General features: G+C 41.6%; 1 protein-coding gene and 2 long non-coding RNA genes across 4 annotated transcripts; 1 reads left to right on the top strand and 2 right to left on the bottom strand.

The window, feature by feature from the left end:
* Positions 1-5,766: 5,766 nt before the first annotated feature.
* Positions 5,767-7,390, bottom strand: LOC141592260 (uncharacterized). 2 transcript variants are annotated; one of them, XR_012521097.1, is made up of 2 exons: positions 7,315-7,390; positions 5,767-6,055 (listed from the first exon to the last, which is right to left on the bottom strand). It is a non-coding gene; the product is annotated as an uncharacterized LOC141592260 (long non-coding RNA). The 2 variants fall into 2 exon arrangements; XR_012521093.1 differs by having other exon boundaries at positions 5,767-6,027.
* Positions 7,391-7,996: 606 nt separating this feature from the next.
* LOC141592253 (uncharacterized) lies at positions 7,997-8,860 on the bottom strand. Its single transcript, XR_012521091.1, has 3 exons — positions 8,736-8,860; positions 8,399-8,637; positions 7,997-8,099 (listed from the first exon to the last, which is right to left on the bottom strand). It is a non-coding gene; the product is annotated as an uncharacterized LOC141592253 (long non-coding RNA).
* Positions 8,861-13,559: 4,699 nt separating this feature from the next.
* On the top strand, positions 13,560-16,725 carry LOC141592243 (large ribosomal subunit protein eL6-like). The gene is made up of 4 exons (XM_074412850.1): positions 13,560-13,912; positions 14,622-14,728; positions 16,096-16,277; positions 16,397-16,725. The coding sequence occupies exons 1-4, from the start codon at positions 13,665-13,667 to the stop codon at positions 16,550-16,552; spliced, it is 693 nt and encodes a 230-aa protein (XP_074268951.1). The 5' UTR covers positions 13,560-13,664; the 3' UTR covers positions 16,553-16,725.
* The last annotated feature ends 1,025 nt before the right edge of the window (positions 16,726-17,750 follow it).

The following is a 17,750-nucleotide window of genomic DNA, read 5'->3' as shown; positions in this document are numbered from 1 at the left end:
CCAGTTCATTATCAGGTCACTCCAAAATTCTCGGCCGTGGTCGAACACCATGACTTGGGGCAATCCGAAACGGGTTATAACATTTTCCCAGATTACCTTTCGACGGCGCGTGTGGTCTTCGCCGGTGCTTCGCTACGACTTCAACCCATTTGGTGAAGTAATCAACGGCGACGATCAAGAACTTCCTTCCTCCGGAGGCCGTTGGAAATGGCCCTAGCATGTCTATCCCCCATCGTGCGAAAGGGAGGGGCTAAGCACCGGTTGCGAGGTCTCGGGAAGGAGCGTGTATCACCGGGGCGTGCATCTGGCAGTTTGCGCATTTCTTGGTCTTCGTTCTGGAGTCCTGAAGCATGGTGGGCCAGAAGTAGCCGGCTCGGAGAGCTTTGTGGGCTAGCGTTCTTGCCCCCATGTGGTGTCCGCATATGCCCTCGTGAATCTCTCACAAGTATTAGCTGCGTCGGTTGGACCGACACATTTCAAGAGTGGTCTTATTACGGACCTTCCGTACGTTCCCCTTCGAATACTAAGTACCTGGCGGCGATCCTTTTGAGCTTAGCCGAGAGATTGCGGTTATCCGGCAACTCACTTGTGAGCTTGTATTTCATTATCGGAGTCATCCACGTTGTCTCGGTCTCTACGTTGCCCATCATGCCGACGTCCTCGGTGATACTCTTCGTATTCCTGATATCTACCAGCACGGTTCGGCTGATGTTCTTGATGGTTGAGCTGGCAAGTTTGGAGAGAGCGTCGGCCCGGTTGTTCTCGGACCTGGGGATGCACTGAATTTTGAAAAACTTCAATTTTGCTGTGTCGGCTTTTACCCTTTCCAGGTATCTTACCATCCCATCGTCTCGCGCCTCGAACTCTCCTCTGATTTGGTTGGTAACCAATAGTGAGTCTGTCTTTAACACAATGTGTTCTGCTCCGGCGGCCCTGGCTAGTTCGACCCCTGTTATCACTGCTTCGTATTCGGATTCGTTGTTTGAGGCCGGGAAGGTGAACTTCAAAGCGTACTCAAACTCGTCCCCGTTTGGGCTGATGATAAGGATGCGGCGCCTGCGCTGTTTGTTGTGGAGGACCCGTCGGTGAATACCTCCCATACACCGGGGTGTACCTCCTCTTGATATGTGCACTCGGCCAGGAAATCTGCAAGTGCTTGCCCCTTTATCGAAGGCCTTGGTTTGTATTCAATGCCGAAGCCGGATAGCTCCACCGCCCACTTGACGAGTCTGCCGGATTGTTCAAATTTTTCCAGTGCTTTCTCTAATGGCTGGTCGGTTAGGACCGTCACGGGATGGGCATCGAAGTAGGGTTTTAACTTTCTTGCGGCAATGACGACGGCGAAAGCCGCTTTTTCAATCAGCGGGTAATTCCTTTCGGCTGGCAACAGTGTGTGGCTGACAAAGTAGATTGGATGTTGCTGTTTGTCTTCTTCCCTGATGATCACGGCGCTGACCGTGGCCGAGGTAACTGCTATGTATAGGTATAGCGTCTCCCCTAGCATCGGCCTGGACAGAGTCGGGAGGGTCTGAAGATGAGCTTTTAGTTGTTTGAAAGCTGTGCTCTGTTCTTCCCCCCAGCTGAAGTCTTTATTCCCCTTTAATACTTTGAAGAATGGGGTGCTCTTGTCGGCTGATCGAGAGATGAAACGGGCGAGAGCCGCCATTCTCCCGGTCAGTACCATAACCTCTTTTCGGTTCCTTAGTTCCGGTAGTTTTAAGATTGCTTGGACTTTATCTGGATTGGCATCAATGCCTCTGGCACTGACGAGTACACCGAGGAATTTACCTGCCCGGACACCGAAGTTGCACTTCATTGGGTTGAGCTTCATCTTGTACTTCCTTAGTGAACAGAATGTTTCCCGTAAATCGGCCAGGTGCTCGCTGTCGGACTTGCTTTTCACAATAGCGTCGTCGACGTAAGCCTCGATGTTTCGCCCTTTTTGACTTTGGAATACTTTGTCCACCAGTCTGGTGTACGTTGCACCGGCGTTTTTCAAACCAAACGGCATCATTTTGTACATGTATGTGCCGTTCGCGGTGATGAATGCGCATTTAGGCATGTCCTCCTCGTCCATGAATACCTGGTGATATCCCGAGAAGGCGTCTAGCAGGCTCAGCATGGTGTAGCCTGCCGTGGCGTCGATTAAGCTATCTATCCGAGGCAAAGGGTAACAATCCTTGGGGCATGCTTTGTTAAGGTTGGTAAAATCTACGCACATTCTCCATGCCCCCGATGACTTCTTTACCATCACGACGTTGGCTAACCACTCGGGATAAGTACAAGGCATGATGAAGCCCGCTTCCAGTAATTTATCTACCTCGGCCTTGATGGCGTCATCTTTCTCGGCTGAGGAGTTTCTCATCCTTTGCTTGACAGGGCGAGCGGTGGGGAGTACGTTTAGCTTGTGAATGATTACCTCCCGGCTCACGCCTGGCATCTCGGCCGCTGAGTAGGCGAAGACGTCTTTGTTTTCCCTCAGCAGATCTAGGAGAGCGGCTCTGAATTTTGGTTCCAGGTCGACGCCGATAGTCACGGTGCGGCCTGGATCAATCTCTACCTCCTCGGTCTCCGCTCCCTCTACCATGCCGACGGTGGTATCAATGGGTTTGCCATCCTGTCGTAAGGATGGGCTTTTCCCCTTTTCTGATCTCTTCGCCGTCTTGAAGGATTGCAGGTTGCACCCTCTGGCGGATGCTTGGATATTCACCACCTCGTCGTTCTCGTTCTTCGAGGTGAGTTTATGCGCTTCCCCCCGGTCCGAGATATACATCAATGTCAGAGCCCGGATGGACATCACCGCGTCAGCCGCACTCAGGGTGTCTCGGCCTATGAGGACGTTGTAGGCGGATGAACCGTCAATGACCACGAATTCCGACATAACGTTCTTGGCTGCACCTCGCTCTCCGAACATCACTGGCAGTCTGATTGACCCCAGGGGTACCATGCCGGCCCCAGAGAAGCTGTACAACGGGCTGGTGCAGGGGGTCAAGTCTTCAACCTTCAGACCGAGGCTAAGAAAGCATTCTCCGTACATAATATTTGTGTAAGCGCCTGTGTCAATTAGGCACCTCTTCACCAAGTGGTTGGCTATGTCCAGGTGGACCGTAAGTGGGTCGCTGTGAGGAGCGACGACTCCTTCGTAATCCTTCTTTCCGATGGTTATATCGGGGATGTTGGAAGCGGGGGTTGCTAGGTTGGGCACAAAGTTGACGGCCTGATATAGCTCATTTAGGTGCCGTTTGTACCCACGAGTGGACTCGCCGCTCTCGTTGCCCCTGATGACGACATTAATTACTCCTTTCCGTTCTAAAACGGGTTTCCTATTCGATCCGCCGCCATCTGTTCTTCGGCCTCCGGCGATATATTTGCCTAGGCTCCCCTTCCGGATCAGTTCCTCAATGGCATCTTTCAGATGTCGACATTCGTTTGTTAAGTGGCCGGTGGAGCCGTGGTACTCGCAGTATTGGCTTGTGTCACCGTCACCCCTCGGCTTAGGGGGCCTTTCCCACTTCTGACCTTCGCTCCTGCTCAGGGCGAAGACTTCTGCGGCGGATACAACCAGGGGGGTGTGATCATTGTACTGCTTTCGGTAGTACGGTGCTGAACTCCCCCCCCGGCGCCCGTCAAGTTCTGTTTCCTGGTGGGTTTATCGGACCGTGACCTATTGTCGCCACGGCTCCTTTCTTCCGGGCTGTCCTCCCGGCGGCTTTTCTTTTCTGAGGGCTCAGTCTCGCTGGGGCCTACCCAGGTTTTGTGGTAGTCTTCTACCTTGATGGCCTGATCGGTCATCTTCCTGACGGCATTCAGGCCCAAACCCCCGTGCTTGATGAGCTCGTCTTTTAAGTTTCCCTTTGGGAGGCCCTTCATCAATGCGAAGGCCGCCAGTTCGGGGTTGATCTCCCGAATCTGTTGAACCTTGCCGTCGAACCTCTTCACGTAGCTTCGTAGAGACTCGCCCTCCTCTTGTTTGATAGTTAGGAGGTCCGATGTCTCCACGACCGTCCTTTTGTTGCAAGAGTACTGGGCTAAGAAGGCGTCCTTTAGGTCGGCGAAACAGTATACCGAACCGTCGGGAAGCCCCTTGTACCAACTCTGAGCCAGCCCATGCAGAGTTGTCGGGAAGACCCGGCACCAGACCTCGTCGGGCTGCTCCCATACCGACATATAAGACTCAAAGGCCTCGACGTGGTCGGTGGGGTCGCTGTCTCCTTTGTACGTGAACGCCGGCAACTTCAGCTTAGGCGGCACGGCGACGTCGAGGACATAATCACTGAGGGGCTGCTTGACCACGTGACGGATGATACGTGGCGACCGACTCCTCGCATTCCTAGTCCGGCTTCTCTCCTCGTAGCGGGAAGGACTCCTTCTCCGGCTTGGGCTTCTTCTCCGACTCTCCTGAGTCGGACTTCGCTGGTTCCCCCGGGGTGTGCCTCGTCGGTGTTGCGGCGACGCTGTCCTCTCCCGAGTGCGAGATGGACTTATGTTTACCACGACCACTTTGGGCTCCTCCGGCGTCTTGATATGGTCTGCTTCTCCCAGTGCTCCGTTCAAGTTTCTTGGAGTCACGCTCTGGGCCCTGTTCTCCTGGACGGCTTCCGTCGCTCGTGTTGGCGTGCCTGCGTGAGTTGGTGCACCCCCAATTAGGTCCAGGAGTGTCTTCAGTTTTGCTACGTCAACCACCTGTCCCATGATGGTGACCTGGTTGACGGGCGGCGGTGTGTCCGGTAATGTCGGCATTCCGAATTCCGGTTGGATTACTCCGCCGGTGGAGGGTTGCACTACTCCAGAATGGTGAAATGTATCATCTTGGTGTAGCTCGGTTTCGTCGGTCACGACTACTTGTTGTTGGGACATCTTAGCTTTTGGGGTGGGTTTTTCTTGTGTTTTTGTTTTTGTTGTTTGGGAATGAGTGTGACTAGCTTTTAGTGTCTAAGTTCCCCACAGACGGCGCCAATTGTTCCGGTCGTAAATCCAGAGCAGATGTTTGATACCACTCGTAGCTAGTAGAATGATGTCCTTGCTAGAGTCCTTCCTGCGGTCTCCTGAAACGATGAACAAACTGAGGGCTCGGCTTTGGCCGAGCGTACTCACTCCGACGCTCAAGTCAGTAAACTTAGAGAGGTAAGATGTTCTGCTTGGCTAAGAGTGTATTGTAGAGAGATAAGGAAGATATTACCAGATGAATAGTGGTTATTAGGTCAATTTTGTGGATCCCTTCCTCAATGAAGGTTGAGGAGTATTTATAGGCATTCACCTTTTGTCACGTAGTGGCCAAGTGGCCAAGTGGCTATCAGGTGGAAAGACCGTTGTACCCTCGGCCGATGGACCTGTGGCAGGCTCGCCGAGGGTCTTGGACATGAGTACGCGGATATGTGTCCCGGCTAGCTGGTTACCATGCCGAGACTCAGGTGACAGGCCGATGGGCTCCATCGGCTAGGCTGTCTGAGTCGTTGACTATGCTGTGGATACCCTTGACCTTGCTCAATATGTTGACTTGGTCAGCGGTGCAGAATATGCCCCATCAATGAGTATTTTCGATTTTTTTATAATGACTAGTTGTTGCACCGCGCCCTATCGGGCGCGGTGCCCCAATTTGGTAAAATGGTTAGCGGAAGTAAATCGGTAATATATTAAACTATCAATAGAAAGGGGCGTTGTCCATTAAATATTTATAGATTATGGAACGTGTGTAGTATCTATTCCAAAACTGGCGTAAATGGGCAAAAACAGTATAATACAACAATCGCAAAATAGAAAGTGGAATGACGACACCAGAAGGACATAAGCCTTTTTTGGCGAAGAGATTTAGGGACCGAGATTACAACACGAAACAACTACACGAATGGTGATGAACAAATACATAACACACATGATAAGCTTTGCTAAATTATTCTTAGAGGGGACATAATCTTCTTTGAAAGCTCTTATCAATGGTGAGTCAAAATACATCCTGCTGATTCTCTATGTTTTAAACGGTCTCCATGTAAACTTCCATTCTCCGTTCTTCCAATGCTAAAATTATTCCTGCTAATGCCGCTAAGCAGTCAAAGTACTTAAAAAACAAAAATATTAAATCAGAAACAAGAGAGTTGTAAATTTAAGATTACTCAAAAAAAGTTGCAAGTTTTGAAATGTGAAGGCCAAAATAAAGTATAAAGCGATAGTCATAAATAAAAAAACAAAGAATAAGAAGTGAAAGTAGTTTAATTTGCAACGAGGAATGGAGATACAAGAGAGACCAGGACATCATAACATATTGATTCAAACACCTACATGTATCCTATCAGAAGAAAAATCTCCAAATCATAAGTCAAAGAACAAATCCTACAGAATTAAGAATAAAATTAAGCCAGCTTCAATCAAACCCTAATCACAATACGCCTCGATCAACTTTTCACACAACCCAATCAACCACCAAACTACTCATAATAAGGGAGAGCACATCAACAGTAAAAGCAAAACACCAAAATAACCTAGCAATTCACCTTTTACTGATCCACCAAAAAGTAGATGAAGAGGAGAAATGGTAGTGTTGCTTCTCCATATTCTTCATACAAGCAAACAGTCAATCGTATTACGGAGTAGATTAAGCTGTGCCACTGTGCTCGTAAGTCTGAACAATCTCCCGATGTAAAAAACCGAGAGCGATAACGGAGTAATTCTCTCCTCTTAAATTCACAAATAAATTAAAACCTTGAACTAAAAACTTCTCGTCAAAGCCATTAGTAGCTTTTCTTAACTCATCAATTTCACAAACTTTACACTCATCCAAAACACATCATCAACAACTTTTACTACTACTGCTCCTACTACTACTACTACTACTCCTCCTCCTCCTCCTCCTCCTCCTCCTCCTACTCCTACTACTACTACTACTACTACTACTACTACTATAACTACTACTTCTACTATGACTACTACTACTATTTCTACGTTGCTGCTGATTATTATTATTTTACTCATTATCCTTCTTGTTGTTCATATATCTAAATAGCTAACTGCAGTAGTATTATTACTACATTTTAGAAGAGGAACACCACGAAGTTGATTAAGCTTTGGAACAAATATAGTATCATCTTGGCCTAAAATGAAAGTTTTGTTCAACAAGTGTTAGATCAACTACCTCTACAAACTCCCCAAGTTGTGAAATTTTCAATAATAATCAGTTGAAACATACAAGAATATTTCGCCGTCTATTGCTGATAAAGGCCAAATTAAAGGAACGAGGGAGGGGTTGAAATTAAGGCCTACTCTTGTGGTTTATGCTAAGAATATGGTATTCAACACATGAAATTGATGAATGGTCAGTACCTGCCATTTCTCAGTACAAAGAGCAGCCTGCCTTCTCTCTTCGTAGTAAGCCAGTTTCCATAGCTTGACTCCAAGCTGTAAATGACAACATCAGCACTTACCAAATTCAAAAAAACATTAATCCCTAAGGGTGTGTTTGGATTGAGAGAATTAGAGGGAAAGGGAGGGGAGGGAAAAGGAGGGGTTTAATTTCATTTGTTTGGTTACAATATATGGAAGGAGGGAAATGGAAGGGGAGGGGAATGAGAGGATTTAATTTCCCTCCTTTAGACCAAACTAAAATCTTTCCATCATTGACAAGATTTGGAAGAAAAACTTTTTTTGACTCTCATTTCATCCTCCTCCTCCATCCACTCTACCATCTCCCTCTTCCTCCCCTTCCATCACCCTCTCATCATTTTTGTTATCCAAACAACCATAATTTATTTTCCCTCCCCTACCTTTCCTTCCCCTCACTCCCCCTCCCCTCCCTTTCCCTTTTAAAATGGTATCTAAACACACCCTAAGAGAAACCACTTCTAGGAAACAGATATAAATAAAGAACAGTTTAATCAGGTATGTATATGCCACAAAAAGGAACATCTCAGTGTATACTGATCGTTTGAATTGATATGCAGATACTTTGATTGACTATTTGACGAAAAAGAAAATTTTTGGATACAAATTAACGCCCTTTCCAGGGGCAATTGTATCTCCTCATCACTAAACTGGACCACAGGCAAAGCTTTTGATACTTTAAGGGGATACGGTGACTCGAGTTTCCAAGATGCCTTCTTGGCTTTGATCTGCAAAATGAGAAACACAAAGTTCATAATATGAATCTTAAAGATTACAGCTCGAGCAACGATGTTAGCGATTTGTTATCAACTACTACCTACAGTGTAGTGTAGAAACATTAATTGAAATAACTCGATAAGAGCAGAGTGTTTTATGGTAGGACACAGTGGAATTCTAAGGCCTTAAGGAAAGTTTTCAATTGGAAGCCCTACAAGTTATCTGGAAACTTTTAATGTTCAGCATGTCGAACTGGTATAAGCTTAAGAAAGTCAATATATGTATAGGGTAAACATTTATGACAGCTGACCTGCTTTGATCACTGCACATCAACACGACATATTTGTTTGTGGCCTTGAAAATTTTGAAGAACGCAGCCGTATACTCTTCTAAGTCATCTGAGGCAAGAGTTAGGAATCCATATGGTCCAAGGCCACCTTCGACATTTGCTCCTTTCCTGCTGCACCGAATTTGTGGGTTAGTCCATGTTGCGTCCAACTCCTCTGCCTTCTTGAACTCGGTTTCCTTGAATGACAATTCCACATCTACCTACAAATTAAAACGGAAATGTAAGAGCGCATTAACCTAGACTAATTACGCACCAATGATGTCTGATGGTACTAAAGAAAGAAGGAAATGAAGTGTACTCGATTTTCTCATACTGTTTCCACTTCCTTGATTGGCCATAGTACTAATTGCTTTTCCGATTTGTCAAGCACAATTGTTCTTGGAATAGCCTAAACCGCAAGTCCATAATAATTAGAATAGTTCAAATCATTTGCAAAGGAATTACTCAATATCCATATATATGTTGCAAAATGGTAGGAAGAAAAAGACATCATTTACTCTTGAACTCAAAGCCAACCCTTTTTCTTGTCGATCTCGGTCGATGATTCATTGACCCAAAAATAACCCAGAAATTAAATTGCCCCAAATGATTAATTGAATCCATGGCCAAAGCACTTTTGGCAGATTGATCGTCGACAAACTCAACAAAACCAAATCCCTCGACCTTCCCTGTTTCTCGATCTACAATAATCCTAGCTGCAAATATTTAAACTAATTCATGAGACTGTGGACTTCAACATTTATAAGAACATGGCAGCATGATACTCCCACTAATTTTTATATAGTGTTCTCAACTTTCAGCCGACTACATCGATATTTAATCCCCCTTAAAAACAAGATATATGGCCAATATGGATATATATTGTGAAATGTATACTCGTATAAATTCATCTCTACGAATATAATGATAGAAGTATATTAATTTTACTTCGAAGTAAAATTTTATAAAAATAATGTTTACCCTTCATCAGCTCGATAAAAAATGCCTGGATAAATTGACCCTAACGAACACCAAATAACAGCATTTAACTAAACAGTATGAACCTTGAAATAGTTAAAAATGTATAACTGATTCCCTTACTTACCTTCTGAAAGCCTTGAAATAATCCCATTATTTTCTGAGGCCAAAAGAGTAAAGAAAGTTTGAGAATCTTGCGACTCGACAACATCTTTCACTTGGTTATTTTGCTTAACAGAAAGGGGTGACGAAGAATAGATGGGTTCCTGAAATTTAATGAATAAATAATAATTATTAAAAATGTAAAAGTCATGTAACACGGACTACTTGTTCATATCTCATTCACTTCCCTTGTGCCTTAATGGTTTCTGTCTATAAAATGTAAAAGTAGGATGTGCGAAGCTCCACCTCTATGTTAAAAAATAACGACTCTTGCATCGTCAGAAATGAACAGCATTTGCAGAAATCTCCTCTTACTATAACTGAAAGGGTGTTCGACATGACCCTCACGTATTGCTCTCCTCACACCCCGCTACCCTGACTTTCCCCTTCCATTTCCTCCATCGTAAACTGACCACCCATCCCCCAAAAGCAAATAGAGGTTGTGTTGTAAACATAGAAAACAAATAGGAAATTTAAAGGTTCAATTGGGAAGTGAATGAGATACTTAAGCATGCTCGTTTAAACTTATTCTTCATCCCATGAAACTCTTACGTGAACCGCCTATAAAATCAACACATACAATGTCTAACAGGTTTAAATTAAGAATGACACCGTCTGCGCACGTCTTTCTTCTCAGTCTCTCTTCTCCCATGTTCCACAGATTAAATCATGAAAAATCACCTTCCTATTAGAAATTTTTTCAGCTAAATTCAGAGTTCCCATTAGAAAACCAGTCCAACAATACAAGACTACCAATATACTTCAAGAGAAAAGAATGAATCTAGCCAAAAATGTGTAATAACTAAACTAACAACCACCGAGAACCGTGCTCACAACTTCATAAAACCGTAATAACCTATTTTTTTGGCCAATAGCAAGGAGGTTAGTGTATTAAATTAAATCCAACTCCGCCAATATCAAAACGCTTAACGAAAAATCCGAAACACATAGAAACTCATCCCCTACCAAACTACACAGACAATCTAGCTGAGACCCTAATAATATCATCAATAAGACTTAGCTGAGACCCTAAATGGCAACCTTGTTACCCACGTTTAATGTGATTACACGCAAAGGAATCAAAAAACACAGCTCATACCCTTATCATCAATAAGAAACCCAAAACGCCCTACAATAATAATACCTAGTTTTCATTTTAAAACTGAATTCACACTTGAACACAATGAGCTCTTGTATTATACCGTCTTAACTAAACTTGCGAATTTTTCAAGTTTTTTTTGGGTGGCAGCTTTCGCATTTTCTTAGTACAAAGTTCTTCTGAAATGGTTAAATCTTGGGCATAAATTTGTAGTATCTTTTATCTTGAAATCATAGACCTTTTGTTTGACAGGCGCACCATTGTAAATGTCAATGTTACAGAAAACATTGTGAAGTATAGAAACTGATAACTGCAGTTAAGTTTATAAATTTTACCCCATTGGCGAACTCCGAATTTCCAGCAAAAAGAGCTCCATCACAATATCAAAGCTTCAACCAGTTCCAATTATAAAAATCAGATTGTTATAACAATGAATGATATTACAGAATCATAAAGTTTAATGTTGTGGTAAAAGAGAGAGCTATTAGCAGGCAATAATTACGATCAAATGCTCAATTTGAAGACAAACTAACATTTATCAAACCAGCATCTCAAGCAGATGAGAGGCAAGTCCAGCTAGCAATAGTGCAGTTGACCTTCAGAAATAAGTTCTACCTTAAAAGCAAGACAATTTTGTGCATCAAAACAACAAAATGCTCCCAAAATGTCACAACCCCATTTCATAACAAACTTCATCAAGCTGATGCAAGGAATTTAGGTAATCAGGTACTACTCCCTCCATCTCAGTCATTTGTTACCAAAGATTAGAATACCCTCACAAAGAATTTAAAAAGGTAAACAAATGATTGGGACGGAAGAAGTAAGAATTATCATCACTGTAAATATCAAATGGCTTTTTTTATTTATAAGTTCATTAATTTTCATGTGACCCTTGAAACCAATTAAACAACCTCGCCAAGAAATCAAACTAACCAACATCTAGAAATCAACTACAAAGAATCATCTTGACAAGAAAATGTGACAAATAGCAGTTGACATGCAATATAAAAAGGGGACAAAGGATACATAAGCATAATAAATGGTGATATTATTGAGCACATTGTTACTCAACTCTTCATTGAAATGGTAATATTATTGAGCACGTTAAGGCATTGAATCGAGATTGTGCGTGTACAAGTACAAGGCGAAATGATATTGTTAATACTGCTTAGTAAAAGTGTAAAATCATGTCATATGTTTTACCTTATAGTCAGGAATTAACACATAAGTAGTCACGATGATTCATAGGGAAAAGCAAAACATTTATCCAATTTGGTGGAATTCTAAGCGGAAGCAAGTTGGTAGTGTATAGAAAGGGGCATACACATAGTAGGCATCATTTTATAACCAGTTGCTTTGATGGGAAAAAAGCAAGCCTTTTGAGACACCCAAGTAACGTTGAAAATCAATGCAAATTAAAGGGAATGCGTAATTGAGGAATGACATGCAACTTAAAAGTAAAAGAATTAATTACCTGGTGACAATAATGACCAAAATCTTGAAAACCAGCAACAAGAACAACCATTGAGGGTATCAAGATCATCATCGGAACCGTGCGGACTCAAGTTGTAATCGAGGCGCCAAAATTATAGTCATTAAATCCTCGACTTCATCTCACCAAACAAATTCGTAAAAACCTAGCTAATCAATTCAACCGACTGAAGATCATACCTATATCATCAAAAATTAATTGATCAAACTTCTAAAAAAATAGCTATATCAACACCATCAACGCAAAGAAAGAGATGATATACGCATTGAAAATGTCGATACCCAAATCAAAAGGCCATGATAGTAATGAAAACAAAATTAAAAAGCAAAAAGAGACAACATACCGCCTATCTCCGATCTCTGACCTCCGTTCAGCAACCACTTCAAAACAATACCAACTAAAAAGGAAATGGGGATTTAGATAAAGGAAAATGAGTGTGAGAGAGAGTAAGACGGAGAATGGGTGGACTAAATGGGACGATTTAGGCATGCAGTCAAGCAGGAAAAGGAACGATTATGAAAGAGAGGTGAATGTTGTAGAAGAAGCGGTAGTGTGACACGCAAATAAAGAGGAAAAATAGAGAAGGGCAAAATGGTCGGGGAATTGAAAGTGTTCTTATTTACGGCTTCTGATAAGAAGGGGAGTTTGGGATTTTTAAAGGAGTATGGAAATTGGATATGGAAATGTAGATAATGGATTATTCGGGATTCAAAGAGTTGGGGTTGGATCAATCGATCAGATTCTTTCTTTCAAATCAATTCCATCCTGATCGATATCAACCTCGATTGTCATCTCTTAGTTGGGCTCATTAAATATACAAATATACGGACGGGTCTTATCATGAGATATTCCTATGATACAGTTTATGCATGTTTTATTGCCATGGGTGGTATCAGAAGTCAATAACATCGGTTGTCACCATCTCATTTTCCATAACTAAAATCGATTTTAAATTACCTCGTTCTTGACATTCAAACTTCCATCCTCCCATCAACCAAGTTATTCAAGTCGAGTCAAATACACCAAGTCTAATTTTGAACCACCACGCCCAATACACTTGGCAAACGAGACAATCGTGTTGGCTTCGGGTTGGGTCAATTTGAATCGCGTCATTTCGGGTCTATAGACTTCGGGTCATGTGGGGACAGTCCGGGCCATTTCAGGTCCGGGTCAACTATTATCAAGCTATTTGCAGCAATAAACATTCAGGTCCTATTATACTGGGTCGGGTCAAATTCGGGTTTCAGATTGGAGTTCGAATCGGGTCAATTTTACCAGGTCTAAACCCCCCACCCACATATTTGGTTTAATGGACAAGGGGATGAAAATATGAAATGATGAATCCAAATCTAAAAAAGCCCAATCCAATCCAACCCAAACCTACAACACAACATTTCCACAAATTAAATACCCATAACCTCATTTCTACACTTCACATCTAGGGTTTCTACGTCCTCCATCAAAACCCCTCTCCCTCCTCCTTCCGTTCTCCTCAATTCTCATCCTCAACAACAACAATGGCGAAAGCAAGAACTACCCCAAGAAACCCAGATCTAGTAAGAGGAATAGGCAAATACACAAGATCACAGATGTTCCATAAGAGAGGTCTTTGGGCTATTAAAGCCAAAAACGGCGGCGTTTTCCCTACTCATGCTCCTAAACCTGTCGTTTCTGATGCTGTTGTTAAACCACCTAAGTTTTATCCTGCTGATGATATCAAGAAACCGCTTATCAACAAGCGTAAACCCAAACCCACCAAACTCAGGTTATTCTTCGTCTTGTTGTTTTTGTTATTTTTCGCTTTCCGTCTCCGTTATTTGTTTACCTTTGATTAAAATATCCGTCACTAACTCGGAATTTTCTCGTTTCTGTTTTAATTTTTTGTGACTTATGGACTCCGTCGCAATCATTTGTTTACTTTTGATTAAAATATCGTCGCATAGGGATACTCCGATTTATTATTTTTGTGATTTACGCTTTCCGTCCGTCCCAAACAGTTGCCTTTTGATTAGAATGTTGGATACTCTCTCCGTTCCAATCATTTGTTTACCTTTGATTAAAATACGTCACATAGAACAAAAAGTAATCTGATAAATGAGACGGATTGATTGTTTACCTTTGATTAAAGTAACCGTAACAGAGAATAAAAAGTTCCAATCATTTGTTTACCTTTGATTAAAATACCGTCACATAGAACAGAAAGTAATCTGATAAATGAGACGGATTGATTAGAATGTTGCTTATTCCAGGAATAAAAAAAGTAAACAAATTTGGGTTCTCCCTCCGTCCCAAACATTTGCCTTTTGATTAGAATGTTGGATACTCCATACGAATCATTTGTTTACCTTTGATTGAAATAATTGTCAAATCAGAACTCAGAATGGCTAACCCGTTCTAATGTTGTTAAGGCGGACATAGTTGAATTAGAGGACTGTTTGGATATTAATGTTTTTATCGGGAATTTTTGTGTATAGGGCGAGTGTGACACCAGGAACCGTGTTGATAGTGTTGGCTGGAAGGTTTAAGGGAAAGCGTGTTGTTTTCTTGAAGCAGCTTTCTTCTGGATTGCTTCTTGTTACTGGTATGGCATCGTATCCTATGCGTTTTTACTTGTATTTCTGCTTTTCATTTACGTTCTTACCTGATGTTCCGATCATTTGTTTATTCTTTGATTTCTAAATTTACGCTAGTTGAATGTTTATATAGATTGTTGTTGGGTTGTGATAATGTGAGTGACAAAAAGGTGTTTTAAGTGTAATACCACGTCTTTCAAGCTGCCCATTTTCGGTTTTGATAATGTTATACTGTGTCTCAAATGATTATTACTCAGTCTGTCCCAATCGTTTGTTCACCTTTGATGAAAGTACTATTCAGAAAGAATGGAAAACGTAAAAATATAATGAGAGGGTGATAGTGTGTAGCATGATGCTATTGAATCCATGGATGATGAAATCAGATTGTTAGTTAAGAAATTTGTTATTTTATGAGCATATGATTAACAAGTAAGCATTGTTGTGTTATATAGGGAGTTCATATAAGTAAAATTAAATTTTGTTTGGTTAAGGTTTAAAGCACTCCAGTTACAAGTGATTTGGGTTTCTATTGTATTGTCCTAGTTAGATAACATGGTCTTTCTTTTTAGCTTTTTAGCTTGATGCGGGTGAGAAGGGTCATAGATTCATAGTAAATCTAATACGGTAATTACTATTGGTATGTTTCGATGTATGTGCATATAATACTTGTTTGTGGTTTTTATTGATTCAATATTTTTACCCTTTTGGATGCGAATCTATTCCAGCTTTGTGAACTTCCAACACATTATCTTCCATGATGCTTAAAGTTGATAATGCATCCAATAATTATGCCGTGAGCATGTAGAGTTAGCCTGGTAATAGATATCTGTGTTACTCAGACACGCAGACACGTGTCGATACGGCTATTTCGGGTGAATTTTCCTGTTTTGTTGTCTAAATTGAAGTGTCGAAGTGTCGGTGTCCGACACGACACGGCACTTAAGTGAAGTGTCGGAGTAACATAGGTAGATATTAGAAGTTTTATGTTACATTTGTGATTATAAATTCTGTAAGCCACTTTCTATTTTTAGCATATGGAAAATACGTAAAAAATATTGTTAAATTGGGAATTCAAATTCTGTTTGGTTAAGCTTCAAAGCATCTATTACATGTAATTTGGGCTTCTATCTGTACTCCTCGTTAGGTAACAGCGTCTTCTTAGCTCTTCTGGGTTGAGAAGGCTCGTAGTAACTTAATATACCGTAAAGTATGTTTGATGTATGTATAATAGTAGTACGTGGCTTTGCTTCAAAAAAATAGTAGTACGTGGCTGTGTTCCTAAATTATTCTTTTTTTTCCCATGGAAATACCTTCCTGCATGTCATGTAGTTGAGCTTTGTGAACTTGAACACATTTAAATTATGGTTTAATTCAGGTCCCTTCAAGATCAATGGTGTTCCTCTTAGAAGGGTGAACCAAGCTTATGTGATCGCAACTTCAACCAAAGTCGATCTATCTGGACTCGATGTACAAAACATCGATGACAAATTCTTCTCCAAGCCAGCTGAGAAGAAGAAAAAGAAGGGTGAAGGAGAGTTCTTTGAGGCTGAGAAGGAGGTCAGTTATTATTAGCACATTATTTCGTCAATTTTTTCACTGTCCCAGTTATAGAGCTCGAGACTTTGAGAGTAAATGTTTATATAATTACCTTAAACTTCATTGGTTTTTAATTACAGGAGAAGGAGGTTATCCCTCAAGAAAAGAAAGACTCCCAAAAGGCGGTTGATGGTCCATTGACAAAGAACATTGAGGCTGTTCCTGAGTTGAAGGCATACTTGGGAGCAAGGTTTTCATTGAAGTCCGGCGTGAAGCCTCACGAGCTCGTATTTTAAACACCTTTAGTATTCTAAATTTCTATGGTTTTTCAGTCTTTTGTGCAAGTTTTGAAATATTTGTTGGCGAATCAATACTTTGGTTTAGCTGGATATATCTCAATGTCTCATCATGACCATCTGATTCTACATTTCGAAAATGAGTTGGTGATATTTGAGAGTTAATTGTGTTACTCAGTAGTATTGTTCTATTATCTGACTGTTACTTGTGGCATGGGAGAATGGTATTAAAAATTGGTCATGGTTGCGGTACACTGATACCTGACTGCTGTTGAGTTTTGCTCATTTGGTTGTCTGTTCTGGTTAAGAACAGCGCTGATTATTGCTGTCGTTCTAGTTTCATACTGTTGCAGACTTGCAGTCTTGTGTTTTGATGTTTAGATATAGATTTAACGTCTATCATCCATGTTTGTGCACCCGGCTGAAGGATAGTCGGGTTCTTCTTGGAACTAACTATTTAGTAGAACTACCTGATCATGCAACCATCTCTTACGAGGTCTACTCACACCTGGAAGAGGCTTCGGCTTCTTTGGCCGAAGCCCCAATGCTTCCGCTTTCAGAGTCTAAACTCTGATCCCTGACTTTGGAGACCTGTGATTCTGTGGGTCGAGTTTGTCGTAAGAGCGAATATAGCGAAAGTATAGTAGCAACATTTGAAATTTAAAACGTTTTTTCAGAGAGAAATTCAAAATAAAACATTATTTATTTATCCAAAAATGCAAAAGTATTAAAAATACTTTGTAAAATGGAAAATAGTGTATTGAAGACTCGAAGTATATAAACTTTTTATGCCAACCAATGGTCTAGAGACTAGAGTGTAGACCGATGTTGACTTCATATGAACGGGTCTGACACGCTTCAAATACGCGAGTCCGACCTAAGTTGGATAAGGCTGATCCGAAAATCAAGTTACATTGAACAAAATTGACCCATTCAAATAAGCGAGTTCGACCTAAGTTAGAATAAGGCTGAATCCAAAAAATTAAAGTTATATAGAACAAAATTGACCAGACTTGATCCTTGATTAACCTAGTGTTGCTCCAACCTAGGGTGACGAGGTCAATACTACTCGATCTCTAATTGAAGGGATACAAAATGATTCGTATTGATCTAAAATTACTCAAAATTACTAATACTAAAGTCATATTAATATGATATATATCGACATAATCCGAAAGTAATTAATTTTGAAAAATAC

Source organism: Silene latifolia, chromosome 1 (assembly GCF_048544455.1).
Source record: "Silene latifolia isolate original U9 population chromosome 1, ASM4854445v1, whole genome shotgun sequence".
Classification (NCBI taxonomy): Eukaryota; Viridiplantae; Streptophyta; class Magnoliopsida; order Caryophyllales; family Caryophyllaceae; genus Silene; species Silene latifolia.
This window is presented reverse-complemented; position numbering and strand designations above follow the sequence as displayed.